We start from the raw sequence: 21,060 nt of genomic DNA, 5'->3' as shown, positions 1-21,060 counted from the left end.
GCTGATGACCCGGGTGTCCCCACAGGCCCCGCCTTTGCCCTCCTCCCTGCGGAGGGGGCGTCTGTACCCGGAAGAGAGGCCGGCTGCTCTGGAAACCCAGATGTGTTAAGAGGCAGAAAAGTTGTTTTGGTTCACAGTGAGTAATGCTGCAACTAGGAAATATATCCACTTCAGGCTTGTTAAACGACCAAGGCTCTGCGACGTTAACTCGGGTCTTTGTCTCGGCAGTGCCCTCGTGTCACTGCTGTCGTTGTGTCCCCAAACCTGCCCTCTCGCTAGCTCGGGCCCAGCTTTTGTCCCTGGACCCTCAGTCAGGGGCCATGGCCTTGGCACAGAGGATCGGGGAGCGGCTGCCGCTCCGCAGGCGTTTCCGACTGGCTGCTGGTCCAGCGCCTGAGTCATGGGTCGACGGTCAGAGCCGCGAGCAGGTGCCAAGCCCTCGGCAGTGAGGGCGCTGCCGCTGGTCCCTGGGCCAGGTCCTCCCGAGGCCCTGCTCCGCCCCCGCACCTCCCGGTCGTCACGGAAGCCTCCTGAATGCTGGGCGGCTCTCGATGTTTTTCATGCAGACTGATGACGCCCGACACGTTTGCGATTGGGACCCGAGGGCGGGGTTGGCTCTGTCAGTGGGGCTCGTTTCTGAAGGCAGCGGTGCTGCTGAGCTGGCCCTGTGGATTGGCTGTCATTTGCCCCTGCCGGGGACCCAGGTGATGAAACAGAAATACCTCGCGTTGCTATGTTCGCTGCTGCTGCTGCAGCTTCCCCGGGGGCTGACATCTCTCCCCGACACCGAGCTGCACCGAGCTGCACGGGGCCCCTGGGCTGGCTCATACGCGCGGGTCCCGGAAGTGCGCCTTCTGGGTGCTGAGCGAGGCCACTGCTGGGGGGCTGGGACCTCCGAGCACAGCGAGGTGGCGCTGAAGCCCCTGGACGAAACGGCCGTGGCCAGTGCTCAGCCCGTCAGGGTCAGAGCGCATGGAGAGTGGGAAAGGGGTCCCGGGACCAAACCCCCCAGATCCCGTGGCCCTCAGCCTCCATAGAAGCAGATGTCAGTGGAACTTGCAGCAGGCGGTTCTGGCGGAGCCCCTGAAGCTCTCACGTGTCACTCACTTCTGTGATCTCGTTTCACCCGGATCTGTTTCCTTCTCCACCGAGGCAGCATAAGATCAAAGAACAAGCCACTGTTGGAATTTCTGGACATTTGCCACAGTCCTTTGGAAGTTGCTGCTGCCGCCAGCGCCAGCGGCGACCCCCCTGCAGAGCCCGGCAGTTGCATGTTGCACTGTTTGTGACGTAGACTCCGCTGTGCAGGTTGTAATCTCGCCCCACGTCTGCGCCGTCTAGTTTGTGCTCAGAATGTCATAATAAATATGTAACGTTCCCCACAGCCCGTGCTCTCGTCTCTGCACCCGCCGCAGTTAATTCTGTTACTGGAGGGAGAGGGAAGCTGGCTGCCGTGGGGGAGGGTCATGGGGGAGGGCGGTGGAGCCACGGTGATTAATGTTTGACCTTTCGAAGAAAAAAGGATTCTTATTCTAAGCTTTTGCTTTTTCGTTTTGTAACATACAAAAAGAATCTGCCAGAAAAACTTAACGTGCATTAGATTTTTAAAAATGTAGATAGAAACCATATTGCTAATGCTCAAATGAGCATGCTCCCTTTTGGCTTTCAGAGTGATAGAGATCCTTGCAAGTGTGCAGGCCCTGGAGTTGAAGGTGATTGGCTTCCTTTACAGACCCCTTATTCCAGAAGGGCTTTTTACTTGAATAAAACAATGCAACTTAGCAAACCAGTTCATGGACTTAGAGAAACATGTTTGCATGAATTCTTACAAACTGCTTCTTACATTTTCTGGAATGAAAAGTGAGAATTTATTTTTAAAAGATGTGCTTTTTTTTATATATATAAATTTATTTATTTATTTATCTTTGGCTGCATTGTGTCTTCGTTGCTGCACACGGACTTTCTCTAGTTGTGGCGAGTGGGGGCTATTCTTCGTTGCAGTGCACAGGCTTCTCATTGCAGTGGCTTCTCTTGTTGCGGAGCACGGGCTCTAGGAGCGAGGGCTCAGTAGTTGTGGCTTGCTGGCTCTAGAGCGCAGGCTCAGTAGTTGTGGCACACGGGCTTGGTTGTTCCGCGGCATGTGGGATCTTCCCGGACCAGGGCTCGAACCTGTGTCCCCTGCACTGGCAGGCAGATTCTTTTTTTATAAATGTATTTATGTATTTTTGGCTGTGTTGGGTCTTCGTTTCTGTGCGAGGGCTTTCTCCACTTGCGGCGAGCGGGGGCCACTCTTCATCGCGGTGTGCGGGCCTTTCACTGTCGAGGCCTCTCTTGCTGCGGAGCACAGGCTCCAGATGCACAGGCTCAGTAGTTGTGGCTCACGGGCTTAGTTGCTCCACGGCATGTGGGATCTTCCCAGACCAGGGCTCGAACCCGTGTCCCCTGCATTGGCAGGCAGATTCCCAACCACTGCGCCACCAGGGAAGCCCCAAAAGATGTGCTATTAAAAAAACCTGATAAAACAGCTTTTTGAGCCTATCTATTTAAAAAACAAAACAGGAGTGTGTGCTGTAACTCCTTTGAATTCCTGTGTGCAGCTCTCTCCACATGGAGCTTATCTACTCCGTGCCTACGTTTCCCAGTGATTCACTCTACTGTGAGATGGTTCACGTTTGGTTCAGAAACCAGTTTTTATTTCTCCCATTTCCTGTTTTATCAAGATTTTGTTGTTGTCGTTCAGCTTGAATTATAACGCCATCATTTGAATATACGTAATTCAGAAAAACTCCTTGACGTGTTCTAGCCTTAAAGGTCCTGCATACATTTTAAACACATCTTAACTATTAGCTAGGTTGCTGTACTGGAGACTGTTTAGTGCTTTGCTTTTAGGGAAACAGATGTTGAACCTCACATTTTTATAAGGTAACAGTATAATTAAAAGGTGTAAATGTCTTCATCTCTTAGGCTTGCTTTCTCCTAAGGTTGCCCAAGCAGTGGTTGGATTTTATTCACATGACTACAGAAATAATACTGAAGTTGGATAAGACCTCTCTATGTTCGTGTCTTTCTTGGGGCTAGCAGCCCTGATACGGTATAAACCACTTGTGTTTAAGAGTAAAAACAGTATATGCAGTTTTCACTGAACTTAAAAATGAAAATCATGTCACCCTATTGTAATCTGTTGGTGCCTTTTTAGACTGTAGCTTAATCACGGCAGACCTTGATGTTTAGTTCTTATTTAACCCTCCTCTTTACACGTAAGCATTTTTAGAAGGGTCAGATTTCTTGTTTAGCTTACATGGAACTATGTGGAGTACAACCCAGTGATATCAGACAAGCATTAATACTTCACTCTACTTCAAATGCTTATAAAGCTTTTATTGAGTTAGATTTTGCTGATGCAAAGTTTACAGCCTTCTGGTACTGAAAACTAGATACACAAAACAATGTTACAGACGATAAAGATAAAGAGTATGTTTTCAGGGCTTTGAAAAAAAATCACTTAAACTCTTACTACTGAATAGAGTAAGCCTAGAATCCTGTTTATAGTCCAGGGAAAAGAAAGTCTGCATTTGTTTCATGGCTTAAAGCATCTGGTTTATGCATATTACATTGCAGTAGTGATACTGAAAAATTGTCTCTTGCCTAACGTTTTTACTGTCCTATGACCAGGAATTAAGTTTTAAAATACTGCTTGAAGATGGCTGTGCTAACTAATGTCAATGCAGGAGCAATATTTTTACCTGTTTCTAGATGACAGTGTTACTAAAATTTCTAAAATGAAGGCATATGTTTAGTCTCAGTTACTTAAGAAAAATATAAATTGTAAAAAGGACTCAGATAAATCATGAACTCAGAGGAACTTTCAGATCGTCATTGTTCAGAAGCCAAATAAATAAAATGGACCAAAAAAAAAAATTAACGTGACAAATGACCAGACACCCCGGGGGCTTTGCATGGCTCCCCGAGAGCCAGCGCATCCAGAGGCTTCAGGAGGAAGTGGAGGCCGAGCTGCTTTAAACACCCATCGGCCTGTGTCTTTCCTTTCCTGGAACCAGCCCCGGCCCCAGAGAAGGGGGCCAGATGCGCTCGGGGGATGAGGCCAGCACAGCCCGCAGGCCGCTCCCCTCCTGGCATCACACCACGGACCTGGTGCCTCCCGGCTGCTCAGAGCAGCCTCGGGGCAGGGGTTCCCCTCCCTGGACCCTACGAGGGCTGCACTGGGGACACCCTTTCCCTTTCCTCCCCGACGGCTGGTGTTGGCACCTCCGCCACAGCATCGTGGTTGCTGGTGGCTGGCATCTCTCACATTTAGTGATGCTATAGTGGTTTATAGTCTCTCTGGTTTTGGTTGGTTCTGTTTATGCTTTGGGGGTTTGGAGGGGAGAGGAGAACTTGAGATTTTATGTATGACTTTAAACATTCGCTTGTGAAATCCCATCAGACATGCATGTGCAGAAACAGGTTCAACACAGAGTGATACAACAGGTGACAGATACCCGCCCCCAGGTAGGACTGCTACCAGTTCCACTGAAGCCCCTTCGGGGCCTCCTGATCACTGACCCCCCGCCCACCCCAGAGGAAGCTCCTTCCCTGTGTTTCTTTCAGCCCTCACTTTTCTTTATAGTTTCACCACATACGTGTGTGTCTGAGCATCATTTTAGCTTTGCTCACATTCGAATGTTGGATTCCATGGTACAGATTTTGTGATTGGCTTTTCCTGTTAAACATGGAAGATGGGATTGGGAAAGTTTTGTCTGGAGGGTTGCTTGATCCGGAGGTTTGGAGACATTCATTTGTTGTATGTACTGCAGGAAGGTGAGAGAGAGAGGTAGGCACCAGTTGGCCTTAAGATGTTTCCTCTATACTTTCCCTTGAAATACCAGGCTTTTCAGTGGCTCGGCCGAGATGCTGGCACGTGAAGACAGGACAGGAGCGTGTGGTTGTTCACCTCCATTCACAGACGAGCGGAGACAGGCAGTGCTGGGCGGCAGGGGAGGCTGTCTCTGTGTCCTGTCTCCCACGTGCCATCCCGTGGTCGGGCTTCTCCTCCAGGCTGGCCCGGGCCTCGCTCCAGCGACACCTTTTAGAGTCACAAGCCAGCCGGCAGACTGGGGAGTTTGTAGGCCAACTGCCACCTGTGTCTGCAGGCCTTTCCACCTGTCTGTGCTTCTGGTGACAAAGCTGCATCAGAAAGTACATTCCCTGGTGGTCCAGTGGATAAGACTCCACGCTTCCAAGGCAGGGGGCACGGGTTCAATCCCTGGTGGGGGAACTAGGATCCCACATGCTGCGTGGTGTGGCGGGGAGAAAACAAAACAAAAAACATTTGCAAGGTGCAGCCACCCCAGAAGTATAGCTTCCTACCTTTGTTCTAGTTGGAATTATGTGCAAACGTAAATTATCCTGCGAGTCCTTCACGACCTGAGTTTGAGCCCCAGAGAGCCTCTGGGGAAGCAAATGGTGTTTTGGAATCATACCTCCCTCTGGCTCTCTTCCCTACGACACCTTTACCTACAGCAGAGAGAGGCCCCGTTGGTCGTAGCAAAGGCACAGGGTGCAGAAGAAATTGATGCCCTTGGGAAGAGCTGTGAAAAAGAGCTGTCCTCATTTTGGACAAAGTGTGTCCTGGAAGGCTGCCCTAGGGACGTGCTGGGATGCCGCCTCCAGGCGTTGCTTGGACCTGACACCAGCGAGCAGCCCAGCTGAGGGCTGTTTGGAGAGCCCGAACTGCGGGCAGGGCTCTTGGCCTGGCGTGTGGGAGGATGTGCACCCCGTGAGGGGCACGAGGCCCCCGGGGCAGAACGCCGCAGCACCCAGGGGAATCCTCCCCGCCCCTGCTGCTTCCGGGGACCAACAGAGGAAAATGAGGAAATCCCTGTTTCCTCCTGCGGCTTTTGGTCCCTTAGCTCTGAGGACAGAGCCACGTTGGGGGCCGTTCTCAGTTTATGCTGTACCTTCTGTGGCCCAGCGACGTCTCCAGCTAATGGGAGGTCATTTAAGTAAATGGCACTCACTGTACCGTCTGGACAGAGACAGCGTTTAAGAGACAGGGCCTAATGCACGCAGCTCCGGAGAAACGGCCCCTGGCACTCAAAGAGGCTGCGAGGTGCCATTTGCAGCGTTTGCGCGTTAATCTCCGGTCTCAGAGGGCGCTGGCAACAAGGCTTATGCCTCCCCTTCTCAGAAAAGGCCGGCAGAGGCCAGGGAAGAGGAAGAGAGGCGCCCTCCAGGCCAGGTGGGCCCTCACTCAGCCCCGCACCATCCATCTCTTGCTGTCCCGTGGGTCGCACAATTCCAGAGATCTCTTTTGCTTTAGTTAAAAAAGTGACGGCATACTCGAATCCCCCCGCCTCTGCCCACTTCCATTTCCTACCTGGTCACCCTGCTGGGGACCCTCGTCCTTCCTTCCTCGCCCGCCGGCTTCTCTCCCACTAGGGGTCGCCAGCGCCTGTGCGCGGCGGCGGCGGCGGCGGGGGGCGTGGCCTGGGCGTGGCCGGCAGGTGGGGAGCGGGGAGAGGCGGGGAGAGGCGGGGCCGAGCAGGGCGGATGCTGAGATTCCCAGACCCACCGGAGGAGCCTGACCGACGGGTCTGAGTCAGGGGTTTCTGCGCTTGCAGAGCTACCTTCGGGAGCACACCGGGAAACCAACTAACTGCCCGCAGCACATACTGCGCTGCCGCCGCTGGTTTCCGTGTGCGATGGGGTGAGGCGTCACCTCCCCAAACGCTTGAACCAAGTAGGTGCGTAAAGACGGCCCAAGCTGGGAGGCGGTTCAGTGTTTCAGACCCGCGAGCGCAGTGTAAGGTCACAGAGCTGCCAGCCGTGAACTCAGAATCAGAATAACACAGGCTCCATCACGGAGCCGGGAGGGAGCTCGGAATCAGAGCTGACAGCTAAGAACGGCTGTGGAGGTGGCGTCCACCAAGTGTTTTCCCCACTACCGGGGAAACTGAGGCCCAGGGAGGTGGGGACACGCGCCCCATTCAGACCCGGCTCCCAGCCCCTCACGATGGTGGGGTCCTGCAGGGGAGAAGGTTCTACGTGAGACAGAGGGAGACATTCTGTCTCTTACCGACCGTTAGAGACTAGTCCCCAAATATGATAAAAGCCCAGAAAGAACATGCTGGAGACATTCTTCCCAGATTGACCTTTTGCTGACCTGGACAAGGGGGCCTCAGTAGGACAGTCGTGGAGCCACCCAGTTCCCTTGACCATCCCGTCTCTTGCTGAGAACCCCGACTTGATGGTTTGGAGGCCTTGGCTCCGGACACCATCCTCCCCAGGACCGACGGCAGCAGACTTGGCTGAGAACTTGGCGAAGCTCTTGCTTGAAAGGCCAGCCACACGCGTCTGTGGGAGGAGGCCGCGGCCGCAGCGAGGCCTGGCCTCGTACGGGTGGCCTCACCTCCCACCCCTCGGCAAGCGAGTGACACTTGGCATTAGGCCGCCCTGCTCACTTAATATTTCACTCCCTCAACAACTGTCTTCCTAAATCGGCTCTAAAGAGCCTTAGGAAACAGAGGTGTGGGCACGAGCCAGTCTTCCCCCCAAAGCCCGGGGTGAGATTTTCAACGCAGGGTATGGAAAGGGCCTCCCTCCGGCCGCACATGCAGCCGCTTGGCGCAGGCACGAGGCCCTCACCCTTAAACGCTGAACACTGTCCGCGGCGTCCCAGAAACCAGTGAGTATTCCAGCCAAGCTCCCAAGGAGAGGGTCGGCTTGAGCACTCGTGACGCCAGACCGCCAATGATACGCAAACCCGCTGCGATTTCCCGGCCCCTCGGTCCCCACAGTAGGGTCCCCGAAACCCCAGAGTAGCTGCCAGCTGAATTTGCATAAAATGGCCTGGACCTAAGGAGCCTCCCCAAATCCCTGCACTGAATCAACGGGACCCCACATCACTGAGGTCTCTGACGGCTTCCCCCAGTGGGCGGGGCTGGAATTTGGAGCTCCCTGGGTCTCAGGCCCCTCCCCAAGCAGATGGCACCTCGACTGGTGTTGGGTTGACACCAGTAAATCAGTGACATGCAGATCGGAGCCCAGCCTCCAGCCCAGGGGACTCTGACTGCTCCTGTGACCAGGGTCTCCTCTTTGCGCAACAAACAGCCCCGCGATACCGTGCCAGAAGTTACACTTTTATTTAACATTTAGAGGATTAACATATAGTTACAAGGTCAATATAAGCCTTCCAGTGGAAGCACTTTATTTGGTTTAATTCCATCTCCAGAGACAAATGGGCAATTCCATAACCTTTACAATGGCAACGGGCCATTTACAACACTGAAATGCCTCCAAAGTTTAGAATTAGTGCAACACACAGATGAACCAAGAAGTTTAAAGGTGCTCGACACCAGGTTAAAATAAAATTTTGGATCACTTTTTAAAGTTTTTTTGATATAAGCACAGGAGGCAGAGCCATTAGGAAGTATGAAATCGACATTTCTGCAAAAATACTTAGCATCAACATAACTTTTTCATGTTCAGTAAACTTTTCCCCAGTAATTACAGATGTTACCAAAAGGCATAAGAGGCCTCTGCGCTACTGCTGGAGAGACAGGCTGCTGGCGCCCAAAAGCTTCAGGAAGATCGTGATATAAACCCAAAGGGCAATCCCCTTACAGCTTTCCATGCCTTTTTATTCTTTCCTATCCTGCAAAGGAAAAATGGGGTAAACGACAGGTTCCTCTCTTCCATTTTAAGTTATTTTCAGGGTAGCTTCTTTAAAAATGAGTTATTCTTACGGCACAGCAATATCCTAGCATTGGTGGAGAAGTGACGGGCAGTGGATACGAGGGAAGGCTGAGAAAAGCACATGGGAAATTCCACGTTTCTACTCTATGTGAACTGCTCTATAGTAATATATAGACGATTTCACAGTAGGATTCCCAGAGTAAGTGATATATCTCAACTATCCTATAATAACTTACTTCCTTTACTAAGCCCAGCTGGTACAGCTTTGCCCTTTCCCCATAGCCACACAGACTGTCAGAGAAGCAAACACCAAGGTTAACATTGAAAAGCACTCATTTATCCATTCTTTTTTGGACACAGGTGGTACAGAGAAAAAAAAAAGGCACAGGGGCTACAAGAGGATACCAGCATATTCTATTTTGGGTTTAACAGACACTAAAAGAACAAATTACTGCACTTTATGCCTTTTCCCCTAGGTTGTAAGAAATTAATCTATCCTGACCCCTAATATGAAAGATGCAATGCACATGCATTCCCAAGGCTCTAAAATCAGATTTTAAAAAAATGTGTGGCATCCTTGCAGAGTGAAGAGTGGGCAGCTTGACTTGGTGAGATTCAGAAGTTGCTGGAGACACCCGGTCACCCTGCCACTGGGACTGTCCACAGGAACCACGCACCTGCTGGTTTGCAGGGACGCGGGTGAGGCCCTGACCCTTCTCGCCCTTTGGCATCCTGGCTTCACCGTCATCTGCAGTCCTCTCATGAGACTGAGGAGTGTGTGACAGTGGGGCCGCCCCCTGGGTGTTAACGGAGCGGCCCCCAGATGCCCACAGCTGCAGAGGCTCCCTCTGGGGAAGAAAGGGCGAGGGGGTGACTCACGCTTGCTCAAACCTGAAGCCACTTCCTCTTCCCCTGCTTTTTGCCCTTGGTATTTGCTCCCTCTTGGTTTCTTGTCACCAAGGGTTGCCTGAGCCACTCTCAGAGGCTGGTGTGTGGTCAACCCTGGTTTGCCGAGAGGAACCGTTTTCCTACCACTGAACAAAGGCCCAACCCTCAGGACCTGTCCTTTCTGTCCTTGTCCCTTCGGCTCCTGTAAGATTTCCTTGTCTTGATTCATAAGGGTTGAGAAGCAATGAGGATGCTCAAGGTGACCTCCTGGTTACCAAAAGCAAAACAAGAGAGGAAAGATGCCTGGTGGCATCCTTGGGCTTCTGACGGCATCCTAGCTCACAGAAACTCACAGCCAATGATTTCTCTGGGCTTTTTCTGCACCGAATAAGTAGAGAAGCTATGCTGCTCTAAGGCATGAGTGACCACAGGGTACATGACCTCATGTCTTCCTCAAAGACCCATAAGAGGAAGGAAATTTAGCTCAAAAAACAAACTTGATTAATTCCACTTGGCCTGGAGAGCAGGTGGGGAAATGTGGAAGCTGTAGCCACGGGATCACTTGATGCACCACAAGAAGCACAGGGTCTTTGGTGATGAAAGCACTAGAATCCTAAGATGCGGATCTCGGACTTCACGGGAAGGGGAGAGTCTTCCCTTGGCAATGAGCTAATGCAGAGGTGAGACCCTCGTTCACGATCTGCAGTTCTCATTAACAGGCGGCCAACGGGGAGAAGGTGGGCTGGGGCCTTCCTTGACCCCATGAAAGGTGGGCACGGGCAGGACAGCAGGGCTGGCCCCAGAGCTGGAATTTGACTTTTGCTGTGGACTTTTCCAGGCCACTGAAGACAGGGCCCCAAACAAAAATGTGTGTACGTGTGTGTATGTGAGTGTGCGTGTACATGCCCCAGTGCCCGCCACGGACACTCTGAGGCTGTGAAACGTTTCAAGGGCCAATTGTTTCGTATGAGGTGAGGACGCACAGTCAGGAAAGGACCACCGAATACCCAGTGGACTTGGGAAAAGATGAGTATTTTCTAACGTAAAGGACACAGGGACACATGAGTGACATTCGGGCGCCCAGTCCACCTGGTGCAGGCCTGACCCTCCTTGTTCAGATGCGGTTCGTCTCCCCAGGAGACCAGTGGCAAAGTTTTCACAAAAGGCACAGTGTGAATTGTGGACGGGCCGGGATGCGCCAGATGGACTGAGGGCCGAGGCCCGGGAAGGAGGGACCACGCGTCAAGCCGCCTTCTGTGGCCCCGAGTTGGACGGGGACCAAGACAGGGACAGACCTCCCCGCAAGAGGCAGCCAGGCTGGGCCAGGGGAGGAACCAGGCTACGAGGAACATGCTGTAAAAAGAAAAGAAAGAAAAAGGCAAGCCGCTGCACGTGGGGATGGATGTCGCTTCAGGCTTAGGTTCCGAGGGCCACACACCAGCAGAGCCCCAAGGCGCTGGCGGGCACCCAGGCCTGTGGAGACAAGCAGACCGAAGGGTTTCTCCTGGGAAGGCTCTCCCGAGGCTCTGGCTCCCGGAACCATCTTTAGGAATCTACAACACAAAAGACAGAGAAAGGAAAAGGCTGTTAGCGTGGCGGGCAGCAGGTCAGGGGCGGCGCTCTGCAGCTCAGTGCAAACTGCACCGCCCTGGGGAGGGGGGAGGGGAGGGAGCACAGTTAGAGCAATGGGTTACCACAGGGCGAGTCTGAGATAAGGAACTTTCACGGTTTTATCTGCAATCAGAGCAGCTAGTCTTTCCTTCAGGGGTAAGAGAAGCCGCCCAGGAGATGATGCACCCATGCACCCGAACTCATCTTTCTCATAAATTGAGTTCTGAGACAGAGAAAGAACCAGCCTCCCAGAATGATGCCGGGAGCCCAAAGGTCTGGTTCCCTCTCCGACTGACACTCGCAGCTCCTTGGCAGTAAAAGGCAATATCTTTGGTGAAAAGGAAAACCTGTCACTCAGCGTTTACTCAGCAATAAACAGTGAAAGTTCTTCATCTTGAGGGGACAGAAGAGGAAACAGGAGACAGACTCCTCAAGCCCGGAGGTGAACACAGGGTGAGAAACAGAGAAGGTGTCATCATATAATAGGGGGAAAGGGCAGGAATTTTTTTTTTTTTTTTTTGAAAAGCATTTGGCTAGAAAATTCCCCATTATTGAAGACGAAAGAGTTAAATTACTCGGATTACACAGAATAATTTTCTCGGGGAGGGGAAAAATCATTTAAAATACACAACACTGAGAAAAATATAACGTTTATTAGAGAGGCAGATACGAGGGTACAACTAAAAGGAGCCAGACAGATTCTTTTCTTGTAAGATAAGGAGAGAGAGAAACAGTCATGTTGGCCATATTCAAACAGAACTTACTCAGAACCCAAGTGTCTACAATAAACTCAAATGTGGATCAGCTGGCAGGGGACCTAGCTACCACTGTAACCGTCCTTCCGGCTCCCCCAGCGGTTACAAAGACAAAAGGTCATTAGGCATCAGAATCACCAATAAAACAAACACAAAGAAGAGTAAAACATTAAAACAACGAATTCAAGTAATCCTTTTAGTTTTTCTATTGCAGTATATACAAATCTATTGGGGCAGGGGGCGGTTATGGATATATTTCACAGAGAGCAATTTAAAAAAACAAAACCATAAAAGAGGACAGTCACAATTCAGTTGACCAGTTGGAACTTACTCTAGTCTAACTACTTTGGCAATTATTAAATAGTCACATGGTAGACACCACACACACACAAAAGTGCTCTGGCATTACTGACAATAAAACAACTCCTTTTGAGTTACGGGCATCGGAAAGCAGCAGCCCCGCCCACCTGGGACGGGCTTAAGGAGAGGGCAGCGTTTATGGAGCAGGCGGAGCGGATTCATAAACAAGGCAGGGAAGGAAGGCTTCGACATACATTATTAACCTCTAAGTGTATCTCTAAACAAAAGGAGAAAACTTTATACACAAGCTGAGACTTTGCTACTTTTATTTTAACAGATAACTGTTGGAAGAACACAAAGTATACTTCGGGTGGAAATGGAAATTTGTGATTCTCTGGGAATCAGGACTTCTGCTAATCCTCTGCGCACTGACTAGATGGACCTGAAACTACAAGATATCTTTCACCGTTGAGTCGCTAGTACATAGATTCATCTGGTAAAGGTATTGAGGCATACAGCCTAAAATAATGATCATCATTTATGTGCCCAAATCGCCCCTCCCATCCCCGAAAGCCAGCTGAGTGCTTTCCTGAGTCAGATTTGCACAACTCTAAGGAGGAGGGGAAAACAAAAGAAACACCACCAACCAACTTCGTGGAATGCCGTACTTTTCAAGTCAGGCTTTTAGAAGACTAATGTTACCCTGCCTCATTTTTCAGTGCTTGGTTTGCTGTCTCCAATAATTCACAGTCTGGAAATGAGTTCATCGCAGGATAGAAAGGTTAGGTTTTAATATCTTAGGGATTCACTTGGTTACCTGCCCAAAGCTGTGACCACCTACTGCCCGTTCAATCCCCACGGTCAGCTGATTTTCTTGCTGCGGTAGTTAAAAGGAAGAACTGAAATGACTCTCCTGAGAGGTCTGGGGTCAGGGTCAGTGGCTTTATCAATATTACGGCAGCAAAGGTATAATAAAGCAAAAGAAATCTGAATTACAAAATTATATTTAAAAAAAAAAATCAGGCTGGCCAGGGCCGGTTTCCCGCTTTTGATATTGGACCACAGTTGTGTCAGATGCAACCACTGGGGGAAGCTGGATGTAGGGGATCTCTCTGCTTTATCTTTGCAACTTCCTGAGAATCTATAATTATTTCAAAATAAAAAATGTTTTAAAAATCAGACAGTCACGGCTTCCCTGGTGGCGCAGTGGTTGGGAGTCCGCCTGCCGATGCAGGGGACACAGGTTCGTGCCCTGGTCTGGGAAGATCCCACATGCCGCGGAGCGGCTGGGCCCGTGAGCCACGGCCGCTGAGCCTGCGCGTCCGGAGCCTGTGCTCCGCAACGGGAGAGGCCACAGCAGTGAGAGGCCCGCGTACCTCAAAAAAACAAAACAAAACAAAAATCAGACAGTCATTAAGTAAAGGTTACTAAATTCCATCTTGGCGGCCGTCGGGAAATGTAAGAGAGCTCTCTGCTAGACTCTGCAGCAGTCGCCCATAGCTCCTGCCAGCTCCTAGACCCCTGATATGCTGCTGTCAGTTTTAAAATCAGCTTTAAATTGATCTGACATTCTAAAAGGAGCCCACAGTGTCGAAGCAAGGAGCTAATATCCTGTTTAAGAGTAGGAAGGACATGAATAAATAATTTTCAAAGCCAAATAAAAAGAGAATCTCAACCCCATACCTTTATTCTGACTCACTTTTAGCTGGTTCTCTGTGATCTCAGGGAAGATTCTAGAAATGAGCACAGCCATTGGGCATGTCACCAATTTCACTACCTATCCTGCCAATTTAAAAATGCAAATCCCCAAGTGACCCAGATTCTTTGAAGATGGTGAACCATAAAACGAGCTAGAAATTCTAAAACAGTTTTCAGTGAATTCACACTTTGGGTCTTAAAGATGCCAGTGATTAAAAAACAAACCAAAAAACCCTTGAAAAGTGACGTGCTGGGGTCTGTGTGTAGACGCAGTTGCTTACAAGCGTCTATTCACAGCCCCACCTGGGCAAGTATGAACGGAATACAGCTCCACCTCCCACAAAACCTCCAAAAGAACAGAATGAAGTGAGCTGTTTTTATGTAAGTTTATCTAAACAGCACTAGCACATCTGATCAGCTCTGTCAACTGGCAGGAGGAAGGAAGATCAGTAGTCCTATGTAAAAATCAACTGGTTGATCGACCAAAGTTTTCCATATTTCAATTGGTTGCGTAGGATCATATAGACATAACCTGAAAACACGGTAATCTAACAATTATCTTAAACATGTTTAAGGAAATATACACACTTTTGGTACCAATCTTATTCTTTACTTATTCTATACTTCATTGATGACTTCCTTCGAAGTGAATGACTGTAAAATTGAACAAACTAGCGTAGTTCAGTTTATGAAGTTACAAAATGTAACATCCTAAGGTAGTTCAATTTCTGGCAGACACTACATATAAATAAGAGAACTGAAGTCTTCTGCACCCCTAGGATGTGCATGGACTTTTAGATTCAGAAATACGGATTAGAAGCTAGAAGGCAACTTTTTGGTTATCTACAGATGCTGCCCAAGAAGAAACGTTTATCAGATTTCAAAGGACACAGTTGTACATTGGCAGCTGGCAGCTTTCCAAGTAAAATGTCATTAGCAAGTGAAACTTGATTATCGTCAAAACCAGCCCAGGAAATTCAGGTGTAAGATGCCTGAAAGTCCACCTCGTCCCTAAAAGAAACTGCGACGCTCCCCATCCAGTCTTTTGAAGAACTGCCTGTTAACAGTCATAGTTGTGGGGAGAAACAACTCCAATGTTTTAAAGTTTTTTGTGTTTTTGGTTTTTTTTTTAAGTTGTATTAAATATAAGTCTTAGCACCTTTGGCATTTTTGTCCAAATAGACTTCGACGTATGAAGTGGGGACATAACCCTCTTCGTCTTCACTTCTCCGGATGCGGGTCCACCCGTCACCTTTGTCTTCCTCTATAACGTACAGTGTTTCTCCTTCAGCTACTGAAATGGTTCCTTCGTTCTGACCTGAAAAAGCAATATCAGAGTATTTTAGGTTTCTTGTCAAATCCGGGTTGAGAGCACAGCTTTGCAACGACGCAGCAAGTGTAGGGAAAGATGGACGCACTGACCCTTCTGCTCTCCTCCCACACAGAAGCTTCCAGGTCCTCACCTGGCGTCTCTCTAGGACCCTCTTCTAACTCCTCCTGGGAGCCCTCTCGTTCCTCCCTCCCAGAACAGGAGGTATTTTCCGCAGAGGAAATCCTGGGTCCGCTTCTCTACTCTTCCCTGAAGGTACTCCTACGGCGTCAATTACATCTCTTTACACAGCACCCCGACTTTTCTTTCTCCTGTTCTGGTTCTCGTCTGAGGCAAGGTTCCACTTCGCCTTCTGCCTGAAGCCCGTTTCCACCTTGATGGTACCCGGGCACCTGGAACGCGATAGGGGTGAACCCGGACTCACTGTTTTTCCTCCCACTTTCCCATTTCAGTGGACATCTCCACCATCCCAGGAATGCAACTTCAGGGATCATCTGTGATTTCCTCCCCTCTTTGTATACTGGCTGCAGCATCTCTGCGTCCATTCCTTAATCAAGGCCCCGAACACCATTTGCTAAGATAATTTCAAAAGACTAGCCATCATCGCCCAAGCAGTGTCCTGAAAGGCAGACTGTTTAGGGGGCTGTTAATAGCGGTACTGTGGGCGCGGGGGGGAGAGGGATGGTGTGGCCGGGAAGTAAAACCGGGAACATTTAACCTGGTACTTCCCTTTCTTATTTTGTCATAATGAATATTTAGTTTATTAAAGGCTCTAAAAGTCCTAGAGTAAAGGGAATTCCCTGGTGGTCCAGTGGTTAGGACTCCGTACTTCCACTGCAGGGGCCCCAGGTTCAATCCCTGGTCAGAGAACTAAGATCCTGCAAGCTGTGAGGTGTGGCCAAAAGAAAAAAAAAAACAAAAAGTCCTCCAGTAAAGAGATTCATTTATCCCAGGGCTTCTGAAGATGATCTGAGCTCTGATTGCTTCTTTCACAACATCCTTATCAGCATCCTGCAAGGTGCCGTTTCAAGGCTCACAGTTTAGGAAACACTAGGCTAGTCTTTCTAACCAATTTCCCTGTCTTCTAACCGATCCGACACATACAGTAAATGTCTCAAGGTACAGCTCTGCTCGTGTCAGCAACCTGCTCAAATACTTTCAGTAGCTTCTCGACGTTTGCCAAATAAAATCCAGATGTTTCTGTTACCCATACCCCCCACTGGCACCGCCTACCCCCTCATCTCACCACCTAAGACATCTGAGCGCCAGCCATACGAACCCCATACCTTCCTCGCTCCACGCTTGGCCGTGCCCGTGCCTCTGACATACTTCAGCACGGAGAGTTCTCCAAACCCCCTTAAGGAAGTGATCTCATCCTCGCGTGAATCCCCCGTCACTCCGTACCCCTCCTCTGGTGAATATTGCAGGCGGCCCTCTCTCTACGTGTGTCTGCTTTATTTCCTCCAAAGGTGGAAGCCAGAACATACCATCTGCCTGCCACCCTTTCAGGGGCCTTTACAAGACAGAAGTTCTATAAGTATTGAATGAATGGATGAAATAATCATTATTCCATACTATCTGCTTCAGTTAAGCTCACTGAAAGTTGTTCGAATGTACAGACCCAAAGGTAAAACATACAGCCATCGACCAGATCATAATCATAAACACAGATACCACGAGCAGAGCAAAAGAGCAATGAGGGAAAGTTCTGGATGACTTCAAAAGAAAGCCTGATCACAGAAAGAGAAGAGTGACTCAGACAGTTCACGAGAAGTGGGGCGAATTAGGTGAGACGCGGTGTTACCTTCGAACGTGTAGAGAGCTTTACACGTCCCTATGGCGGGGAGGGATTCCTCATCATCAAACTCATCGTCGAAATCCGTGGCCAGCACCTTGACCTCACTCTCCTGACTCTGGTCCTCCGTGTAACTGCCATCCGGGCTGCTCAAGAAAGCAAAACACACAGCAACTATAGCCACTGACCCCAGCGAGGGCTTGAATTCAGCCCCCGCGAGAGCAAAGTGCTTGCAACCCGCCCCCGTCCCCATCCCCCGATTGTTGTAACTAGGACCATCTTCAGTCACCCCGCAGGCTCGGGCACCATCCACGGGGACTTAGACACCTGCACCGTGGGAAACATCACAGGCCAATCGTCACAGACGCTTGGGATCTAACAAGTACCTTGTGCTCGTCTCTGATTCCAGAATTGAGAAATAAATACAAAGTCAGAAAGAGCAGGCTCCGTACAGATACTGTACCTCTCCCGATCCTGTGCACAGTTGTTGACGGCTGGGGGGTTCTGCACATCGTACATGCCGCTGTGCCGACGGGCCTGTTCGCTGCGTGCTGGGAGTCTGCCTTCAACCTCAGCCAGCCAGGCCTGCAAACAGAAGGCAGGAAAGAATGGTCTGAGCTCAGCTGAGGGCCTGACCGTGCAGGCTTCAGGCCCCAGATCGGGGCTGCTCGTTGGTCATTGAAGCAGACTGGAGAAGGACCCCGTGGGGGCAGAGTCTCCAGTCTGTGTGCCCTGACTGTATAAATGTACTCAAAGGCAAAGTTGGAGAAGTACAGGCAAACATATTTAGCCACTGCTCATAATGTGGCAGAAAGACACTGGCCTCCGTTATACTCCTGGGCTTTTTAAGCAGCTGTGTGATTTTGGTTAAGTCATTTCTAGTTCCTTCTGGTTCCAGAAATTCTGTGACCATGAGGTCACACTGGGAAACATGAGGGTTCCTGCCACACACTTAAGCCACGACTCAGTTAGAAAGCCACACTTCCCATTTTTGTTAAGGAGTGTAACGTTTTTCTTTTTTTAAATAGTGAAGAAAACTCATACGTAGGAAATCAAAGTAGATCAAAGTATCTTCAGCAACATTGGAAATAGTGTAAAAGAGGCAAAAGAATCAAAATGATCAGAAAAGGACATTTCTAGGTTCTAAAACCTCAAATGCTAATACCTTATTGACAGATTCCAGAAAGAATGAAAAAAGCCATATTTGACCTTTTATTGCTAGAGATAATCTATTCTGGTTGGAACGCTCAGTTACTGATTTATTTTTACAGGCTTTGTAGTCTTTACATTTCGAGGGGAAAAAGAAGCCTTCTGCCCACAGCTTTTTTTTTTTTTTTTTTTTTGCGGTACGCGGGCCTCTCACTGTTGTGGCCTCTCCCCTTGCGGAGCGCAGGCTCCAGTCGCGCAGGCTCAGCGGCCATGGCTCACGGGCCCAGCCACTGCGCGGCATGTGGGATCTTCCCGGACCGGGGCACGAACCCGTGTCCCCTGCATCGGCAGGCGGACTCTCAACCACTGCGCCACCAGGGAAGCCCTGCCCACAGCTTTTGAGTGCCCCACTCCCTCCTTAAAAGATTTATTATTTGTGTTTCTTCCTCATTTCTTATGTGTGTTTCCTATGGGTTTTCACATATATCATCTTTTGATAATGGATCCTTTGAAGGAACAGTAACATATTTCAATGGTTCCCCCCCCCCCAGAAGTAAACCCTTGTATTTATGATCAATTGATTTGCGACAAAGGGGCCAAGACAATTCAAGGAGGAAAAGGCCTTTTCAACAAATGGTGCCGGGACAACATAAAAAAGAATGAAGGTGGACCTCTACCTTTAACCATATACAAAAATTAACTCAAAACGAACCGTAGACCTAAATGTAAAAGCTAAAACTATAAAACTTAGAAGAAAACATAAGCATAAATGTTTGTGATCTTGGATTAGGCACTGGTAACTTAGCTATGACCCCAAAAGCACAAGTGACAGAAGAAAAAAAAAATTGATTCCATCAAAATTAAGACTTTTGGGGACTTCCCTGGCGGTCCAGTGGTTAGGGCTCGGTGCTTTAATTGCCGTGGCCCGGGTTCAATCCCTGGTCGGGGAACCGAGATCCTGCAAGCCATGTGGCATGGCCAAAAAAACAAAAACATAAATAAAACTTTCGTGTTTCAAAGGACACCTTGAAGAGAGTAAAACAACAGTCCACAGAATGGGAGAAAATATTTGTAAATCCTAGATCTGAAAAGGAATTTGCATCCAGAGTATATTTTGAAAACTTTTACACCGATACCAAAGCCAGGCAAGGACATTACAAGAAAATTACAAATATCAATGGCTTTTTAAAAACTGTCTTTTGGATTCACTGAGATGATGGCCGACCGTATATTCCCAATTATACCCACTGTCAACAGGAGATGAAGTAGAACAACTTAAGTGAAACACTTAGATAAAAAAAAAACAACGAACACTGTATACAAATATAAGCTTAAATAGCGTCCCTTTTAAGGGACACCCTTAAAATAGGATATGCTGAAAAGCTGAACACCCAGTGGATGACAGTGTCTTTTTCCTTTTATCATAACTCGTGAGACACCTGATTTTTCCAGCTCCATCTCTCGCGGGGAAAGAAACAATGGCGATTTACAACCATATGCGTATGCGTCTCGTGACCCCCTACACCCACTTCTATTTCTTTTTTTTCCAACAAAGCTTTTCCACAACAGCTTCTTCCTACCTCAAATTTCTGGGCCTCCAGTCTCAGTTTTTCTATATTTTGGCTGACTTCCGCTAATTTGTGATCCAAACTGGCGGGGTCTCCCATTTGCGGATTCTTTAGGTAGACATCTTTCATTTTTGTGATGGCATCTCTGAAAAGAAGGGGCAGAACGTGGTAAAGGTTAATGCTGTCATCAGCCAGTCATATTCTCCCACCGCCATGAAAACTACGGGAATGAGGGCGTGGCGAGACTGCACCGCGGTGTGGATTGGAAGGGGATACTGGGTCAGCCTCCCTTCTAAAACGTCTCTATAAGGATTCTGCTACCAAGGTCTGTATGATCCAGAGACCCATATTTAAATTCCAGTTGCCTTTTCGGAACGAAATCTCCCTCTTGTCTTTAGAGAGTGAGAAACGTAAATTAATCCTGCACATCACTTTGCCCTACATAACAAGAGACAAAACCCCAATATTTCCATGTACGTGTTTTGCATGCAAACCATGGGTCTCATGGGCTGCAATGTCTACCTCATGAAGAAGTGCAGGTCATTGCTTTGGGAATTCTAAGGATTAAGTTAAACAGTTCGATTTCAACGATTTCAGCTATTTAAGAAACGGAACCCACAGTCGGGATCCGTGACAGGTGGGCAACAGAGCCTTAAAGCTGCACACTGCAAGATCCCACACCCCTCCTGCAATCCTGTCTGGAAGGCCGCCCATAGCAGCCCTCTGAAGGTTGTTTCTAGGACCAGAGAGCTCTGCTAACTGGAACCCTGGCTTCGGGGCACTTCAGGAGCATTCGAGTTAAATTTAGAGCAAATGGCTTCCTGCCGAGGGTGAGGGGCTAACTTTAATGGGCTTCAGCAAAAGAAACTCTGCACCCATCACCCAGCACAAGACCAACAACACAAACTGTATTTTGAGTCACGGGAAATAGTTTAATCAAAAATACAGAAATAAGTGGAAGAGAATTTCCACAAGTCCTCACCACCCCTCCACCTGCCCCCTTGCCTCTGAGCCCGTATTGCCCCTTGGTGGGCACAATGAACCCTCTGTTCTTCCCTAAGACCAGGTCTCCACGGGAGCCCTCCACCCACTTGCCCTCCCAGCCCACTTACCTCGCTCTACTTTCTTTTATTTCCACTGCATGTATCTCTTCCCAACATTATATGACTTGTTATGATGCTTGTTTATCGTCTGTCTCTCCCGCCTAGAACAGCAGCTCTCCGAGGAGCTCTCTGGGCTCAAGCCCTTTATGACCATGATAAACCCCCAGTG

The 21,060-nt window shown here is 49.1% G+C and overlaps 2 protein-coding genes across 11 annotated transcripts in view; one reads left to right on the top strand and one right to left on the bottom strand.

Annotated features, from left to right (window-relative positions):
• The window catches only part of USP20 (ubiquitin specific peptidase 20), a 49,302-nt gene extending 47,927 nt beyond the window's left edge, over positions 1 to 1,375 (top strand). Inside the window, exon 26 of the mRNA XM_082657378.1 lies at positions 26 to 1,375. The gene's annotated coding sequence lies outside the window, so the exon portion shown is untranslated. The remainder of the gene's footprint in view (positions 1 to 25) is intronic.
• Positions 1,376 to 8,125: 6,750 nt separating this feature from the next.
• Positions 8,126 to 21,060, bottom strand: part of FNBP1 (formin binding protein 1) — a 139,974-nt gene continuing 127,039 nt past the window's right edge. For 5 of the 10 annotated variants that reach the window (XM_082655763.1, XM_082655767.1, XM_082655769.1 and 2 more), the window contains 4 exons: positions 19,801 to 19,933; positions 17,535 to 17,656; positions 17,081 to 17,220; positions 14,761 to 15,264 (listed from right to left, as the gene is read on the bottom strand). In XM_082655763.1, coding sequence (XP_082511889.1) covers positions 15,086 to 15,264; positions 17,081 to 17,220; positions 17,535 to 17,656; positions 19,801 to 19,933 — 574 coding nt within the window. In that variant the 3' untranslated portion in view covers positions 14,761 to 15,085. Of the gene's footprint in view, positions 11,136 to 14,760; positions 15,265 to 17,080; positions 17,221 to 17,534; positions 17,657 to 19,800; positions 19,934 to 21,060 lie in introns of those variants that run through there. The other 5 variants (XM_082655765.1, XM_082655768.1, XM_082655770.1 and 2 more) reach the window with 2 other exon arrangements.

This window comes from Grampus griseus (genome assembly GCF_964374135.1).
Source record: "Grampus griseus genome assembly, chromosome: 6".
In the NCBI taxonomy this organism is placed as follows: domain Eukaryota; kingdom Metazoa; phylum Chordata; class Mammalia; order Artiodactyla; family Delphinidae; genus Grampus; species Grampus griseus.
This window is presented reverse-complemented; position numbering and strand designations above follow the sequence as displayed.